Source organism: Simochromis diagramma, unplaced genomic scaffold, assembly GCF_900408965.1.
Source record: "Simochromis diagramma unplaced genomic scaffold, fSimDia1.1 OVJJ01000602.1, whole genome shotgun sequence".
NCBI lineage: Eukaryota > Metazoa > Chordata > Actinopteri > Cichliformes > Cichlidae > Simochromis > Simochromis diagramma.
Window position 1 is genome coordinate 14,872,916 of NW_024387040.1, and position 18,897 is coordinate 14,891,812.

General features: G+C 41.8%; 2 protein-coding genes across 2 annotated transcripts; one reads left to right on the forward strand and one right to left on the reverse strand.

Annotated features, from left to right (window-relative positions):
- Nucleotides 1-1,321: 1,321 nt before the first annotated feature.
- On the forward strand, nt 1,322-15,996 carry irf9 (interferon regulatory factor 9). Its single transcript, XM_040043852.1, has 10 exons — nt 1,322-1,430; nt 1,869-1,944; nt 2,674-2,796; nt 2,886-3,066; nt 9,020-9,150; nt 9,457-9,523; nt 10,681-10,740; nt 10,876-11,265; nt 12,507-12,622; nt 13,321-15,996. The coding sequence occupies exons 2-10, from the start codon at nt 1,888-1,890 to the stop codon at nt 13,486-13,488; spliced, it is 1,293 nt and encodes a 430-aa protein (XP_039899786.1). The 5' UTR covers nt 1,322-1,430; nt 1,869-1,887; the 3' UTR covers nt 13,489-15,996.
- emc9 (ER membrane protein complex subunit 9) lies at nt 15,414-18,092 on the reverse strand. Its single transcript, XM_040043853.1, has 6 exons — nt 17,924-18,092; nt 17,480-17,682; nt 17,176-17,252; nt 16,656-16,725; nt 16,396-16,490; nt 15,414-16,243 (listed from the first exon to the last, which is right to left on the reverse strand). The coding sequence occupies exons 2-6, from the start codon at nt 17,672-17,674 to the stop codon at nt 16,063-16,065; spliced, it is 618 nt and encodes a 205-aa protein (XP_039899787.1). The 5' UTR covers nt 17,675-17,682; nt 17,924-18,092; the 3' UTR covers nt 15,414-16,062.
- Between the last annotated feature and the right edge of the window lie 805 nt (nt 18,093-18,897).

Sequence of the window (18,897 nt, forward strand, 5' to 3'; positions counted from 1 at the left end):
TCCTGAACCATTTTTTGCTTTGTAGCAGTTACAATGCTGAAAGAGACCACAGCCATCGGGGAATACTGTTTCCATGATGATTGTGGAGGAACATGACCCTAAACACTGCTTAGGTAGGTGGAAAGTGTCAAAATAACATTCACTTTGTTGGCAGGACTCAAATTCCCAGCAGAACATTTCCTGAGGCATCGCACTGCCTCTGCCAAAAAATGACTCGTTGGCCTGCAATCTGCCAAAAACACGTCAAACATATTCCTTATGAATACTATCACATCATTTTGACCCAGAAAGAATATTCCCATTACAAGGTAGAAACTTACGCTTATGGTGACAAGTTAAAACAAGATCTAAGGACCTTTAACTACACTCTTGTATAACTGTTTGACTGTCTGGACAAGTTACACAAACATCAATCTAAATATACACTCACTGGACATTTTATTAAGTACAACTTGCCAATAATTTGCTAATACTTGATTTTTCATGGTGTAGATTCAACAACTTGCTGGAAACATGCTTCAGAGACTTTAACCCTTATTGACAAGATAGCATCACAGCAGCTGCAGCTTTCTAGGCTGCTGTGATGTGAATCTCCTGTTCCACCACATACCAAAGTTGCTCTAATGGACTGTGGTCTGGTGCATGTGGAGGTCACTGGGTAGAGTGAACTCATTGTCATGTTCAAGAAACCAGCTTGAGATGATCTGACATTTGTGACATGGTGTGTTACGTCTGTCATAAACATAACATTTTCATCCCGATAACTGCCGCCCACTGGATATTTTCCCTTCTTTGGATCATTTTCTGTAAGCACTAGAGATGGTTATGTGATAAAATCCCATCACATGAGCAGTTTCTGAAATACTCAGGACAATCATGCCACATTCAAAGTCACTTAAATCACCTTTCTTTATTGATCTGATGCTTGGTTTGAACTTCAGCAGGTTGTCTTGGCTGTGTCCACATGCCCAAATGAACCGAGCAGCTGCCACGAGATTGGCTGATTGGATATTTGCGTGTTCCTGGCTGGTTAGTTCATTTCCAGCTCATATATCTGCTTTATTTGTCATGCAGCAATGAGGAACAAGGCCTTACCTGGCCATGAATCTGCTTCTTACTTATCGTCCAATTATTTTAGAGCCTTTGAATGTCATTCCTAAACAGGTAATGGAATATTTATTACAATCCCCTTGAATGAAAGGTGAAAGTCTGCACTTCAGTCATTCAGTCACATCTCCACTGTGCACATACTCAGGGACCTGACTGTGTCTCTGTGTGTGCTCACTTTCGCCCCCTGGTGTCAGGCTAGCAGAGCCTTTCTCTAAAACCACGTGACTTCGGGGAAAAGGAGCGCCTTCATAGACTGAGCCGCAGAACTGAAGAGGAGAAGACAGTCAGTCCGCAGGCACCGCGGAGGAAACACAAGCGAGGTAAACGAAACTTAAATCAACTTCCTTAATTTAACACCTTAGCGTCTATATTTGATTTTTTATAAATATAACATGCGGCGGTGGGAGGATGTTTGCAGCTGCTTTGTTGTTTCCAGACCAGACTCCATTTAAAAAAGACCTAAATTTAGAAAGTTTTTGTCTTTCTTTCTTTAATGTGTGTCGGCTCTGTTTAAAGACCCGGCTTGAACACGAGGCTTGAACTTGGCTTTTTACGCGAAAGCAAATCGACGTTTATTCATATTTTTACACATTTCTTATGTCTAATATTGGATGTTTTTGATGTGCCCAGAATGAAGCTGTGCTATTATTAAAAATATGTGAGGCGGGGTGGGTGTAAGAGGGCATGTCGGGGCAGTTGATCGTAGTTGTTTGTGTTGATGTTTTGCCGCTGGCCCTGAAACTTTGCGGTGTTTTCAGCATTTTTAAAGAAGCAGCGATGGCAGCTGGGAGAATGCGCTCCACTCGCAGACTGCGCTCCTGGATCGTCGAGCAGGTGTGTGTGGCTGTGTATGTGTGTGTGTGCATGAGTGTGAGAGGGAGGCAGGGAGAGGATAAGGACAAATGAAAGAGTGGGGTGGGGGGGAAGGGAAACGGGAAGAGAAAAAGGGTGATTGAGAGGTCACTAACAAACATATATTCATAACTATGGGGCTGAAAATGACACCAGCAAAAGTTTAACTTTTCTCTTGTTAGAAAATCAGCTGCAATTGCATAATCTGCTTAAGCAAATTGTAGATCAGCTGTGGAAAAATGCACTTTTCTGTTTCTACTATCATATAAACGTGTTATAGGTGCTTATTGCTACTTTTTATTTTTATAAAACAGTTTAAACCCTTGAAAATGAACTAAAGTCATAAACTGAATATCAGGAAATAGCTGATTTTGACTTTAGGCCACAAGATTCTGTGTATAGTGTAGAAGTGATATCAGCTGAAGTTGAGCTCAGCTGCACTTTCATCAGGTTTATATTTTTTAGATTAGTTGGTTAAGAAATAAACAGATATTGCTCCAATTATGTGAATGTGTTCTGCTTTTTCTTGCTTTCTGACATATATAAGTGAAATCAGTGCAAGTGCAAACTTCACTGTTTTTTCTACAAAGACATGCAGAAGAGGTGGCTGGTTAGCAGCCCTGATTTATGTCTGCAGTTATTCAGCTTTAGGTGAAATTCAGGGAAACTATAAGCTGCTCTAACGTCGCTGTGTTTTTTGGTTTGTTTCAGGTCAGCAGTGGGAAATATCCGGGGCTGGTGTGGGATGACGAGGCCAAAACCATGTTCCGCATCCCCTGGAAGCACGCGGGGAAACAGGACTTCCGCAAAGACGAAGACGCCGCGATCTTCAAGGTAGCTCTTGAAATTCTCAAGATTTGCTTTAAATGCCACAAATCTTGTGTGCTTTAAATCTCTGAGATCGCCATCGCTGTCCTCCCCAGGCGTGGGCAGAGTTCAAGGGGAAGCTGACAGACGGGGGCCAGGACAACCCGGCCGCTTGGAAGACCCGTCTGCGCTGCGCCCTCAACAAGAGTCCTGAGTTTAAGGAGGTGATGGACCGAGCCCAGCTGGACATCTCAGAACCGTACAAGGTGTACCGCCTGGTCCCCATCAGCGAGCAAGGTGAGGCTTGACGTACCTACTCAGCATGCTCTGGCTAGGTCGTAGTACGACTTAGTTATACCTCAGCAGCAAAGCATTTGACTTACCTCAGACCTGATAACCTCAATGACAAAATCAGTCTCGTGGTCACACGAAGGTGGTTAAGTCAACCCAAAACTTCCCAGTGGGTCACATGAGGGCACAGGAGGCAGGACAGACATGTGACAGCAATTACAAAAACATACATGTGAAGACCAGGCGAGGCCCGAATGTGCAGTGTAAAGATGCTGAATTCAATAATGTAACCATGATATCTTCTGCCAGGGTAGAAATGGGACGTTTTTCTGTAAGAGCTCTGATAGTTGGTGTTCACACTTCACTGGCTCAGATGTCTTCCATCTCAAACATCTGTATTTCATTCAAAATAACTGCTGTTTAAGATTTATTAGCTCACAGTCTAACACGAGCAGCCCGGTTTCACTCCTGATGGCAGAACAATGCAGGCACACCAGCGCACAAGGACCCTTTGTGGCGGGAATTCAAAGCAGCACCGTAAATTATACCCCTGCCTTGTTTTACGAAACCAAGGACAAAGTACAATATTTGAAAACTCTCAGTAGGTTTAAGACACAATACAGCCCGAAAACAATGAAGCAGGCTGGGAGTGTGCGTGAGAGAAAGAGTGTAGTGTTAAAAAGTCTTGTATATGTGCTTTAAAAGGTCAGTAAGACTGGAAAAGCTGGCAAAAATGTTGAATGTCAAAGTTCTTGGTATCCCTGCTCGATGATGAAGAATAGATCTAAACTACTCCTAAATCAATGTGAAGGTTTGGTGAAGGTATTTCTGTAGAGCATGTAAGATAGTTTTATAGTTTTTTCGGAATTGTTGAAAATTTTATACAAGATCAGCTAGCATGCAGCTTAGGCTCCCTGATTTAGTATAAACCTTGCGTATTTGATATAATCTCTGAGCCATCAGAGTCTTAGGAGTCTTAAGACTACAGACTCTCTACCTACACACAGGAAGTGGTGACCCTTTTCGGAGAATTGTTAGGTCACTAAGTGGTGGGCGCCGGTATGCGTTGTTCTCTTATTTGGAGCAGGTGTGGTTTGCAGCATATGTTAGCATGGCACTGTGGCCCGGTAATGCTGGAGTCCCACAAATAAGAAGGTTGCAGTGAGATTGCAGATATGCAATCTCACTGCTTTGAAGTATCTGCAACCACTTGAGTCAGTGGGTGATGAAGTCAGTCTGCAATCAGTTTACAACTGAATGGGGTCAAGTTGGCATTTACACACAATATCTGTGTTATTGTGTGCAATTATTTCCTCTCTTGCAAAGAGTCATGTAACAAATAATTTGCCTTCATTGGTCCAGACTGACTCAGTCTGATTGCAGCACGTTGGCAGTCTGTCTGTGTTTATACATTAAGACGGTGATCGCATGGAAAACCAGCTGTTCCACAGTGATTGCAGCCAGTTGGACTGTTTGTTTGGAGACAGGTTGCCTCCCACCAGGTGATCTGTGTAATCGCCTTGTTATTACAGTTATTGTGTGCAATTATTTCCCAGAGGTTAAGGTTATTGGAACCTCTGGTGAGAAGATGCCAGATGCAAAAACATTCAGTGCAATCGCCTGGCAACCACCGATTTTTCCCAGCCACGATGTTCCTGTCCTATTTTCATTTAATGTAACTGAGCCAAAAAGACGTGACCCACCCTTATAAGAATGCACATCCAGGGTTAAACACAAAGTTAGCACGATGAGCCACAAATCCTGCTACATAGTACCAGCCTGTGATGATCGTGGCAGGTAAACTGATATTTCAGTTGTAATGTAGGGCAGACCTGCACTCACTCACACAGTCACATGGTCAGCTTCCCTCTGGCAGGTTGGATTTTTATCTCAAGATAATGATCAACAGTCTTTGCGTCACTTTAACAGCCAAAAAATAAACTGACTTAATCCTGACCTCTCTGAGTCAGACTGGTGAACTCATTTAAAGCAGGTAGTATGGGAATACTTGTAGCTCCTCGGGGTTCGTATTTAGTCATGATGGGGGTTAACCTACAAACCCATTCTGTTTGCAATACACTTTCACAACAGTCTGTTGCATTTAACGCAACAGTGGATGTTTGCCTGGCTGCCACTTAAAACTGTTCCAGTTATTGATTGAGAAGCAAAAACAGTTCACGTGCTTTGCCACGCCTGTGCATGCTCATTAAAGTGTAGGGTGAGATGAGCAACTGCAGGCCGGCGATGTCTCAAAATGCAGCAGCTCTTTTTCTGAGAAACAGAAACCTCAGGAAGCACATGACGACTGCGTCTGTCTCTTCAGGCTGCAGGCGCACAGATCCAGCGCGTTGATTGGTTGGTTACATCTCAGAGATCGTGTGAAGATTAAGGAAAGATGAACTAAAACTAGTTTCCTCTCACTTTTAGTAAATGCAGTTAGTCAGTTTCTTCTGCTCTTAATGTGGAGGAGCTTTGTAGCTTTTATTCTGAAAGCTACAGTTACTAACAGCTCTGCCATCAATTCTGCTTTTACAAAGACTTATTTTTTTTCAGCTTTTCTTTATCATCATAACACCTCATAAATACTGGATTAAACTATTACTATTATACATGAACCGGTCAGAATATTAGGAACACCCAGAAGCCCACCATCACTAACTACAAACTCCATAATTAACGTGAACGAACTGAAAAACTGGATCTAAAAGTTTCCCACGGCTGATGGTAACGTGTTTACAGTTTTGCCCGACTGTTAGCAGGGCTGGCATCGCCGCTGCTGAAAGCTGATGCCGGGTTTATAGCTTAATAGCTCCTCTGTTTGAGAGGGTTGAATATTTAATCTGTCAGCAGGACGTCACAGACCATCAGAAATACTCTGATAAGTTTATCAGCGGCAGCCAGCGAACTTAATGTTAAATGTGCTGCAAAAACAGCCTTTCGGTTTCAGCTGGTTTTAGTTGTTCGTCCCTGCAAGACTTTTTTAAACTAGCAGAAAAAAATTAATATAATATAATTTTAAATGTCAGAATGAGTGACACCGAAGCAAACCTAAGCAAGAACTGAAGGAAGGGTAATCAAATGTATGTATATAGGTTTTCTTTGTTGTTGTGGTCGACATTGTTCTCCATTTTTAAAGGTTTGATTCACTAAAATAATTAGAATAACCTTTATTTACATCAGAGAAATGAATGTACACATATGACATATAAACGTGGTTTTAATCGGAGTGTTTATCTGCTGTGGGTGCTGGCCACTCACAGGATTTCTGTTTGATTTCAGATTAACAGTAGATGAGAAAATGGAGGTTTAGCTGCGTTAGGTGTTGCAGAGTAAATGTTGCACAATGTGCCTGCAGAAACTGGTGAACTTTCTTCTCTATTAGCGCACGGTTAGTCTGATCACCACTTCCACCTTTTCTGCAGCGTTAAGCCCTCTCGCTGTTTATTTCTCTCACACCTTTTTTTTTTAAGTGGCTTTTGGACCCGCTGACTCTTGACCTATTTTCTGCTGCTTTGCCTGTTTAATGTCATAAAAGTGCCAAACAAATATGTTAAATGTATGCCGAAGGGTATTTAAAGCTCTGCCGTGCCCTCTGCTCTCGTTGTGTTGCAGATGTTTGTCTGTTTCCAGGGAGAAATACCTGGATTCTAGTCTGGATTTATGACCATCTTTTCTTCTGATAATCTCCTGCACTTTGGTCTTTGCGTGAACTTTATCTGTTTTTAAGTTACTTTTTTTCAACTTTTCTTTACGTTAGATTTTATTTTAATCACTGGAAAGTCTTAAAAAGTAAACAAGGCATGCAACACAATCAGTCACGTGTTAAAACAGAGAAACAGACATTATTAAACACATTTTAATAAAAGCCTATAAATCAGAGACATGACAGAGATGGGTGGAGAAGGAAAATACTTAGAAAGAAGTTCCTCTTTTAATCATTGCGTGTAGTTCTGCTGTGTCTTATCGTTTCTTTAAAAAAATGATAAATATATTTTAAAACATCTGCTTTTGATTTTAAGCCAAAAAAAATTATCAGTAACTTTCTTTCCAGATGTCTGACTTCTTTTATAAAATTCATACTTGGACCTTAAAGTTATTAGTTATATATTTTAACTGTTTAAACATGTCCTCTGCTGCTTAACCAGGTTCAGATTAGTTATTTTTACTTTTTGTATCATTCATTCAATCAGCAAGTTAAAGCACTTTGAATTTACATCTGTTTTGTAAGATTGCTCCGGGTCAGGATAAGGTGCGTTAACTTTGCGTATTTCATTTTGATAGCAGGAGAAACTGGAGCATCGCTGTCAGAAACATGCAAATTCTGCACAATATCCGGCCACCGCGCTGCTAAATACTGATTCAGCTACTGCTATCAGGGCTGCTGCTCACAGATGTTTTCGATAAACGGTCAGTTTGTCAGTCGATAAACTGGTCGGTCCCTGAGATTTACAAAAAGAGACATGAGCAGCTGGGGCTCAGCAGGCACAGTGGGTATCTCTGTTATTTGGGAGGTCTGCAATTTGATGCCTGGGTCCTCCAGGCTGCATGTCAAAGTCATCTGGGGTGATACACTCACACTTGATTCCTGAATTAGGCTTCAGCGGGCAATCTACGCGTAACCTGATGCACACTTTGATAGGAATGTAACCACGTGTCGGGTCGATGCGGCGAAGGATTAAGAGGCGTCTGAGGCATCAAAAAAAGCACTTGTGTGAAACGATGTAGTAGAAAGTTCTTCAGGCAGAACGGCACCAATCAATATACTGCACAGTCCTCAGGAAATATGTGAGATTTCCAAAATAAAAGCCCCCAGTTATTTATAGAGATTTATCATCATGCTTTAGGGCTGAGGTGTCAAACTCCAGCCCTCGAGAGCTACTGTCCTGCAGCTTTTAGATGCATCCTTACTGCAACACAGCTGAATCAATTGGTTGGATTACTTCAGCCAACAAGTTTGGCAAAGGCCTGATAACAAGCCATTCGTTTGATTCTGGTGTGTCGGACAAGGATGTGTCTGAAAGCTGCAGGACAGTAGCTCTCGAGGGCTGGAGTTGGTGACCCCTGCTGTAGGGTGCCAACCACATGTGGCAGCGCTCTCATATAAAGTGTCAATCACAGCCTTGCAGGATTTAGGCTAAATAACATTTTATGTTAAATGTGCATCCTGGCATTTAAGGAGGTGTACATTTTTTCTTCATTTTCATCTACAGAGCTACTAAAATAAGGCTTCTCCCTGTATTGGCTCTTCCTGCAGCCTGTTGTAGCCACAGTTATGTGCATTATGCTCATGCATGCAATGACCGGAGCCAGTGATTCATAACTTAAGAGTAATCATTGATCATTACACTTTTTCGCTTATAAAATCTCTAAATTATTCACTTCACGGCACTAGGACCAGTGGAAAAACAAAGCCCGACATTTGGGAAGCTCAAACCATCGAATGCTTCCCCATCAATTAAGGTGGCACTCTGGTGAGATAGCATGGGGAAGTACTGACAAAAACACATGTAACTGATTTAAATGTCAGTAAATCCATCTGTTCTGTATCTTTTCTTCATTTTCTCAGCATGAGACTTTGTAAAACTAATTTTGTGGTGCGCTTAAAGGGCTGCAGAAGACCAGTGCGACTCACTTTGCATTATTGTCGTATTTTAAAGCTGCTATAAAAATAAACTGTCTGTGCATCACCATTCAGAGGTCAAAGTACAAACATGACGGAGCCTGACGGAGTTTATCTTTGGCTATTATTTTGGTAATTACATGGAAAATAAAATAAACACCTGCAGAGCTGTTTGTTTGCTAGTTCTAGTGAGGACATTTAATCAAAGACTTTTTATTTTGCCAAATGAGTCAAATTCTCGTGGAAGCAATGGGGCCGAAGAGCACTAAAACGACTCAAAAGTAAAAACAGCCGGTTGTTTTCAGCTGCTTCACGAGTGTTTCCTCTGTGTGCGTTTAGGTGTGGTGGTGCCTGAAAAGAAGAGCAGAGAAAAAGCCTCCAGGAGGTCGAAAAGGAGGAGAAGCGATTCAGACAGCGACGCCGACAGCGATGACAAACAGATAAAGAGGGAAGAAGCCACGTCTCAGCTGGTGGGTTTATAGGATGTGGGGCGTATGCCGAGTCATTTTAGCCTCAATGTTTGCTCCGAGATAGGAGAGCATCTGATAGCATCTCGAAGTCCTGCAGTATCAAACGCTGTTTGCCATTTCTGTGTAGTTTGAATTATAGATGTTGGTGTAATGACTCCTTCCTGCCTGCTGGAGCTCAGCTAATCTGAGCATCTGAGAGGCAAATTAACAGAGACTTAAAAGCTGCGCAGCATAAACAGCATAATTGAAGTGAACCGAACTGAAGTTCATAAATACTGATTGCATTTTTTTTTGTCTGATTCTCAGTATGTCGAGGAAAGCCCGGTCCAGACGGAGGAGCCCACTCAGTGCCCCACCTTCATTCAGACGGACTGTGAGTTTAACTCTCTTTGTAATCTGATTACTTCTAATTACTTCTTCGTAATCGGGATTTTTTCTTATGTATAGAGTTAGCGATGCGAGGAGTATCCTATGATTTCCCCTCACGTTTGTTCTCTTTTCCATCTAAAAAGATCTAAAAGATCCATCTGAATCGTGATCTCTGGCTTCCTCAAATGTAAACAATGAGTTAATTCTCCATTTCACACAGTTGAAGGCTTCGCCTGTAGCCCACACAAATAGTATCTCAGAAACTTGTTTACACCACTGGAAAAAAGGTATTTTTTTGTCATTCTTAAATCAAAATTTTAGGTTATTGACTCCACTCAATAACCTAAAATTTTGATTTTCGAATTTCAAGTTCTTTCCTCAGTTTTAAGTAATTTCATCAGTAGTTTGAGAGACATAACAACGTGAAACTTTGACTTACGAACGACAGAAATTGGTTTAAAGTTTTTTTTTCACTGGTGGAAATAAGTTTCCATATTTCACATGTTAAGAAAACTTTGCTTTGAGTTTGACGGAGGATCTAAAAGTTAAGCCAATGGGACAAATTTCCGTGTTTTCCTGTGATCCTGTGAGGCTGCAGTCACAGTCTTTGCTTTGTAAAAATCATATTTGCACTTTGAGGACGAGCAGGTCTGTCGCTGCCTCTGAAATCAGGTCATGTCCGAGGAGAAATCTAATCGCTGACCTTGGGTCGGGTGATTTTATTTATACGCCACATGTCATAGCACGTATACAGGTGTCAGTGTGCTTAAAACTAAAAACATAAAATCCTGTGTAGGTCTGCTGTTCCTTAACCCTCTCGGGCTCAGATGAACTCTTTTGTTGCTAATGCACAACCAAGTCCTGCAGTGGTACTTCTGAGTAAAAAAAACTCATAAAATATGTACGTGGGGTAATCAGGTTGTTAGTTTGTAACTGTTGCAAATCGGCAACGCCTGCCTCGAGAGGGTTAAGGCAGTAAAAACTAAACAAACTTTACAAAGAAGTAACATACAAGCCTACACACGCACATTGTGAAGCAAATGGATTACTGCAGTGTAACCTTGTGTTCTTATTTCATCATGTGTTTACATTTCAACTAACAAATCAAACTCACAGGCGACCAAAAGAAGCCGCTGATGTAACTGTTTTATGTCCCTTCAGCGGTCGATGAGATCAGGTTGGACGTGCGGATTGAGGAGAGTGTGACCGCTCCCGTAGGAGGTAATAAAGCATTTACAGCTGAGCAGGCTGTGATATGCTGGGTTCAGAGTCATGAACCCAGTCACGACCTGCTGTGAAAGCACTGAGTGTTGTTGGCTCGAGAAGATAACGACTCCTCTGTCTCCATCTCTACAGCCCAGGACTCCTTCAGTGTGGCAGTTTACTATTTAGGACAGCAGGTGCTCAAACGTCAGATTCAGGGCACCGATGTGCGGATAATGTACCTGCCCTCCTCGCCTATTCCCCCCACGCCACTCGTCCTGAAAGCCAGGTTCCCACGCATCCCGCTACCCGAGCCGCCCTCCACGTTGCCGGCCGGTCCGGAGCTGCAGGCCCTCTTCACCCTGCTCCCCTTCATGGAGAAAGGGGTGGTGCTGACCTCCACTCCGCAGGGAGTTTACGGCAAGAGGTTCTGCCAGGGGCGGGTCTTCTGGACGGGGCCGCACACGACCATGCCGGACCTGCACAAGATGGAGAGGAACACAGAGCCGGTGCTCCTTTTCAATAAAGAAATCTTCAAGCAACGTAAGTCAGAAATGAGCGTGCTGATATTTGTTAACAGCCCTGCCAGATGCTGCAGAACAAATTATCACACAGATGTTATCACAGCAAGAGCTTGAATGTCTGCGCAGTGAAGCTAATATGTACTCTGCAGGAAAAAAAGAACTCACCAGGACTTTAATCAAAATATGTCTTTTGTTTTTTGAATTAGTGTTTATTAACTGAAGTATCACAGACTCATTGCCATCACTGTTTTATGAACTAAGTGTGTTTTTGCCACCAAAACATGGTTTGGCGCCAGTCTGCAGCTGTGATTGGATAATTGACGGGGCATCCAGGATCATTTTGCTCTAATGCACTGCTGACATGGTTAGCTCACGATCGATAATAACACTGCTATCAAATTGCCTTATTTCGTGTTATTGGATAAAACCGTTGCCTGGTGCTTGTCTGGGCAGCAGTCTAACCAGAGATGCCCGCGTCCAGCTCTCCTTTGAGGAAATGCAGAAGCCTTTCAAACACAGCAGATGCACATAATCTCTGCAGCATGTCATCCTCCCATTTGGACACATGCCATACCCAGCAGCAGCTTTAGTCTGACTCCAGGAGAACACCGTTTACGTGTCTCCAACACACTTTGTTCTTAAACTAAGGGTGTTCAGGATCTTTTATTTTGAAAAGCTGCTAATTCAGTTCTGTGTTTGACTTGTCGCATTCCTTACCTGCTCTGTGCAGCTTGACCTGACTACAGGAAAAAAGAAAAACATTTAAAAATAGTGCAGTTTTCAGCAACGTGAAGTGGAGGGCTGCTCCTGAACGGTGTTACAGGCTGGTACGTCACTGGGAATACGCGTCTCCCAAATAACTCCGATGAAGCCAGCTCGTAGCGATAGGTGAGGGTAGGAATGCAGGTCGAGCAGTAAATAAGCTGCTTTCCCTTCATTCTCAGCTCTTTCTTTACCGTAGCAGGCAATCAATCCTCCCACACTTGGAAACACAATACGCATGTTCATTATACATCTGGCAGCGCTGTTTAAGACTGGAAAATCAATGTTAAGTGCATGTTATTTTTTAATTTTAGAGAGTTTTCATGATAATAAGGTCCAATCTTCAAAAAACTTTAGTCTTTGGTTGAAATTGTCCATCTGGAATTTTGATTTTAAATGTCATGAGCAAAGATTCACTGCAGGGCTGTTTTTTGCCCTGAGCTGATAACTTACATGAAGCGCTAATAAACGCCCGCCCCTTCCCTCCTCAATCATCAGAGTTGGACTACTTCCGTACAAATGGCGGCGAGCCTCCCCAGTGTGGCTTCACCCTGTGTTTTGGAGAAGAGCTGAGTGACTCAGAGGACCCTTTCCAAAAGCTGATCATTGTTCAGGTAAACCACACACACTCAGCAGTATGTTTTTTCTGTGGTGGGGATTTTCCAGGGAATTTCAGGTAAACCACACACTGGATTATTGAAAACTGTAACTAGAGAAAAGTTTCCTTTCTTTGTCCTTTAATTGTCACCAGTATTCATTTTTCTACATGAGATTCCTTTAAATCACCCTTCAGGTGCTGGGATTGTTACTCACATGTGATTTTAGTGACACCTAACTTATTTATTCTTCTGTAACAACTTGTGCTTAACTGGGGCCCTCTTCCCTGCTCTCCTTTTTGTGATTCGTTAAAGTGGACTTGCACACTCCTCATCCAAAAGCTCAGGGTTCACACTGCTCTGAATGCCCCATTTTTGGCTCTTTGTGATGTCAGAGAGGGGCTAGCCCTCATAACTGGTTATATCAGGCATAGAAACCCCCCCACATGCTGTTCAAACCTTCTGCTTGTGAGGGGAAGCCAATCAGCTGAAAGGGAAGCGTTAAAAACAGTTCTAAAATTCATTTTTAGGGACCTTTAAATGTGGAGAAATCCGCAGCTCCAACACAGGAGATCTGAGTAACTAACAAAAACTACCTTCACTACTCTCTCTTCTACAGATTACTTTACGATGGGAACAACGGCAGGTCCAGAACGCTCAGTCCGTCTGATTTCAGTAAATGGTAAAAACTGCCTTTACTGCTCTTTCCTCTGCAGATCACTCTACCGTGGGAAGAACAGCAGGTACAGAACGCTCAGTCCATCTTTGAATCCATCACCATCCTCCAGTCTCTGGCCAGCCAGTCCCCGCTGGGAGAAATAACCCTGAACCTCGTCACGGTGCCTTCGCCAACCAACGAGAGCATCGGCTGCGGGACTTTCTAAGCACTTTGATGGGTGGCATTTGAAAAATAAGACACATTTCCCCCTTATTATAAATCCGACAGCTAGAAGGATTTTTTTCTTTTATTATTCTAATTAAGACAGATTATAATAAGATATCAAAACAGGAACCTGCAGTTATTTTCTGTGGTAATTGTTTTGTTTTTTCATATTGCCCAAACACGTTGCACAGAAACGGATGCATAGCATTTAAGAGAAATAGGAAATCAAATGGTGAACTAATATAAAGGGGACCTATTCTGCTTTTCCTTATTTTTTGCCACAGTGGTCAAAACCCATATGAAAAAAGTTTGACAAACTCAGTTTCAAACAAGAGTAGATTTACCCAATACTGTCATATTACACACATATTTTTGACCGTTAGCACAGAAATAGCCCCCTGCAGCTCCTGTTTCCAGTGAGGGCTGTTTAAGAGGGGCAGCCAATCAGAAAAAAAGCTGGCTTGAAGAGGGAGGAGCATTTGGATAAGAGGATGGAGTGACTAAAACCGTAGCACAGACTTGTGCCTCACAACAGGCTGTATTCTTTATCAGACAATAGCATCAACAATGCTAAAAATGCTAAGAGAACAAAAGATCGCGTTTACAGGAGAAACTTTCCATTCAGACTAAAATACTTTTTGTCTCAGGCTGTTTTTATGCTTTCAGGTGGCGTAAAGCTGAGAATTTTACCGTAACACGGGGATTGACTCCCTTTTGTAACCAGCAGCCTCAAGTGGCCATTAAAGGAACTGCACCTTTTGACGCTGCTGCAAGACGTCCTGTAAAACAAATAGGACTTATTTTGAACTGTGAATCATGCAAAGCTCCCGGAGTAAAAACAGAGTTGGAAATAAGCATTAATAGGTCCCCTTTAATATCAGTTTTGGGGTGCACCTTCTTTTTCATTTTAGATATTAGTTAGTGTACTGGTAACACTACATGTAAGCCAACACTTGGAAGCTTTTTATATTCATTGTGCATCTCAGAATGTGACGTAAGCAGCATGCCGATCAGAGCTGAGCAATCATCTTCCTGTAAATTCCTCTCATTGACTATTGGGTCATTTTAGATATTATAAGTCTATTGTTTTGGTTAGGGATTGGGGGTGGAGCCATTTAGTACTGTAGACGCTGCTTAAGTTGTGTTGATGAAAATTGTTTATACCACAGGACTAGATAGAAGTTTCACTGTACAATCAAAGGGGAAAAAAGCATCATAATAGCCTGCAGTAGTTCAGTAGACTATTTTGTAAAGCACCTTTATCTTTACTATATTGCCGTCAAGTCTTTTCAGATCCAGTGCAGATGTGTCCTTTATACCATTAGGGTTTTGTAGTTAAAAACATTTTTTACAAATGTGTCTTAAATGGTCATCTTTTAATAGACAAAAACTGAAACTGGAGATGAGAAAGGAGGAGCGTGTCACCCTGGAGCAGGTCAGTCAGGAATATCACATTCAGCGCATTTATTTTTTTACCATTTACAGTGAGAAACTTTCCCGATTTACATGACTGCGCGCTGTTAGACAGCTACACCGTTGTATTCATTTTAAATGCCTGTTAACAGTTAAACTTTCAGCTTTTCTTTGGGGGTTTGTGAAGGACGAACAAAACACACATTTCAATACAAAAGTTCTGCAGTGAACACAGAGAGGAGAAGCTCTGAATATTTGGCTTATTGAGAGTGTAAGGCAGCCTCAGTTTGACTCATTGTAAGGCAGGTTTCCCAAACTTGCAACACATTGTTCCTCTTTCCTGAAGTTAAAATGATTTAGAAGAAATTTCCTCTAGACTCATGTTATTTTTGTAGCACCTGCTGCAGAAGCTTGGCAGGTATTTGCTGAACAGCAAATAACAAGAACAGCTGCAAAAACACGCTTTAATTGAGGATTTAAGGTAACAACACAGAATAAAGACACTAAACAGTATAAACTTTGACAGGGAGTTTATTTGAATGGTCAACTGTTATATTTGTAATGTCACAACTCTATTTAACCAGTTCTTTACAGTGTAAGTGCCCGCACGAGGCATTGAAGTCATAACAAACACATCTGCACGGTGTTAAATAAAGGGTGGATGTACCCCCCCTCCCCATTTTATTTTTAATATATTACTTTAAGTCTTCCCAAAGTCAAAACCACAAACTTGAGAGTTCCTTTTAAATCAAACCTAATGAAAAACAAATATTTTGAGCTTCATCTAGCTTGGTATTTACTGCAGGATTTTAGTATTGTAAGGCATTTTTGTCCTTTTGTCCATCCTGTTTCATGTATAGTTTGCTGGAATCATACTAATGCATAAACTAAGGGAAAGAGGGGGAACATATCTATATGTTGTAGTAGTGTTAGAGGAGGACTTCAAGGTGGAAGTGTCCTTTAAATGAGCAGGGTATTGGGATGGACCACAAGGCACACTCTGGGGTTGGGCGGGAAACTAGTGAGATGTAAATATTGTTATTTATGCATATATGTTCTTGTTCACTCGGAAAAAAATAAACATCTCCTTAAACTCTGTGTCGAGTGTGCGTTGTTCTGTAAAAATCACATTTGTGCAGAAAAAGTGATGCTACTCTTCAGTCTAGATGTTTCCGTTGGCCGGCGAGGCGAGCTCCTCTATCTTGGTGTTAAGTTTCTGATTGGTCCAGTCTTTCGTGATGTCGTCCAGGTGGCTGTCAAAATCCACCAATAGCGTGTGATCACCTGACTCCATCATCTGGCTCGCTATGGCCCGAGTCTCCTCCCACTGTCTCAGCATTATCCTGAACAGGACAGAGGAAAAAAGGAACAGGTGAGTGTGGTTTTCAGACAGAATTCAGGCGCAAAAATAAAAAAACAGACGTGCTGCTCAGCTTTCACAGCGTGTCCCACATAAACGTGCAGTTTGCTGGGATCTGGTCATTCATGCTCTTACGTGTGTTTGTCTTTGAGTATCCATCTTGAGTCTTTGCGCTCGTACATCACGATGGGAGGAACCCGATAGTCTGGAGACATCTTACTGCCATCGAGCTGTAAGAAAAAATAAAAAACATCCTGAACTACTTTATTAAACAGACAGCACAGCTAAGCTTAACTTATTTCTGAAAGCCTGCTTACCAGCAATAAAAATCTGTCCAGGTTAAACCAGCAGGTAAGAGACAGCCGATAAAACAATTTTACTTCTGTTTTTCTTACCATTAATAAAACTGGATTGTCAAACTGCTCTGCAATCTTATCGGCGACCTTCAGCGCACACGGTGTCGGGCTGCCGAGCAGAAAACATAAAAACGTGTTAAACAGAAACTCCTGAGACCACACGCCTCCGCCAAAGCCGCAAAGTTACAGAAGGATGGCATATTTTTCTTGAGAATATCATTTTGATATGTATGAAGATCCAGTTTATTCATTCCAAAGCTAACTTTACTGCTTGAAAACTGACAAAAGGTAGCCCTTTAATCTCTTTTCTGAACAGAGAGGTTTCTGTATGATTTCAGATTTGTTTAAAATTTTAACTAAAATGTCTTTTTACATCTTGTTTTAGTTTTTATTTAATAACCTTTTCATGCTGGTTTTCCCATCTAGACAGATGTGCTGAGCTGTAACGTGTTACTGCATGAGGTACGAAAGGCTAAATGTCCAGCTTTGCCGCATCTCAAAACAAAAAACAGGGTTCAAATGAAAACCTCATTAGTGACACGAAGCTCTGGAAACCCACTTGTTATCAGACACGCAGGCGTTGGCTTGGTAATATCCCACTATCCTCTGCTGAGTCTGTGAACACCAAACATCCACCTGGAAGGAGGAGAGCACCCACCGCCACTTTTAAACTTCATTTAATGCTGATGCAAGTTATAAATTCTTAATAACTTGGTAGCTTGGTCCAGAATATCTGACTGCAGGGTTTTATGCCTTCACAATAAACAATCGCGAGGAGTCTTTAAGGTCTTCTCCGGGATCAGAGCTCCAGACTGTGGTGCTATTAAACAAAATTGTGAGGGCAGAAAAACACCTGTGAGCACCTGTGTAAGGGCCAGCTGGGTGATAGGAGCCAGGGGCAGGTGGGAGTGGAGCAGCGGGACACAGTCAGTCACGCAAACAGCGCCACCTGTCGGGCTGGACGACAACAGCAGGCCATTGATGCTACAGCGCGGAAAGAGGCAGGCGTGCAGGTACATCTTCACGTAAGCGCGACAGGACAGCTCCACCTCACCCATGGTGTCCGCTGCGGGGAGATAAGAGCACAGAAGCACTGAAAACTTGCCTCAGAGGACCGAGGCTAGCGGGAGAAGCACTGATGAGACACATAACAAAGGGCTGCCGTTAATAATGTCGCTGAATTTATCGAAAATCAGAAGGAAAAACGTCCGCAAGTGGGTTGTTGCTCAATGAGCTGCCAGCCGGCCACACTGTGAATGAGCATTAGCATCCAAGCTAACCAAGCAGAGAATTTAATTCCGCCTTACCTGAATGGGAATATCAGTAAACACCTAAATCTACAGCTTCAAACTGGAAATATCAAATTAAGCTTTGCACGCAACTGTTGACACGAGCTTTTAAAAAAAACAGACCCAATTCACTTGACAGATACATGAAGAGCGTCTGAACGGCTGCTTTTGGTCCCGCCTACATGTCTTAAATGTAATTACCTGATTGGCTAAGAGATAAAGGCTTTGTAATGCGGTTCGAGATAAAAGATGCCAATCATTTCGTCAGGAGTTCAACGTAAACACGACTATGTGTACGCTTTACGGTAGTGCGCCCTCTACTGAAGTGGATGACCGAGGGGATAAAAAAAAAAATAGGTGTGTGTGTGTAAAGAAAAGTAAAGCTATATCAAGTACAATAGAATAAAATAATATAATATAATAATAAAATATACATGACTTAATTTGTGTGACTGACTTCTTTTGCACTGACAGAACTGCACCTCTATTTAGTCTAATAAAACTACTTTGTTATTGTAGTTTCATTGCTACAATGACAAAGATTCTGGTTCTGAGAAGACAAAACAAACCCACTCTGAAAACTCAAATTTGAATTAAATATTTTAAATAAATGTTACATTCATAACCCAGCCTTTCCCTGTCAACGATGGCTTCTTGACAGATGCTCTTCCACTGAGACTATTTGTGATAAGGTTTTATTGAACAGTGGATCAAGTGAAAGGCCAGATGCTGGCTAGTAGCTCTTTAGGAATCACCTTCACTTGTCAAACTGTTTTGAACAAAAATATGAACAAGTTGTGTTTTGCAAATTATGCTGGTAAAGTATCTAAAGATGAATGTAAAATTGGGTTCTTTGCCAAACTACCAGTGTCCAAAAAAAAAAAAAAAAAAAGAAAAGAAAACATTGCTCAGTATGAGTGTATATTTGTATATTTTCAAGTAACTTTCAAGTGGCTTCAGATTTTCTTATGATTGTATGGCTAGATAAAATG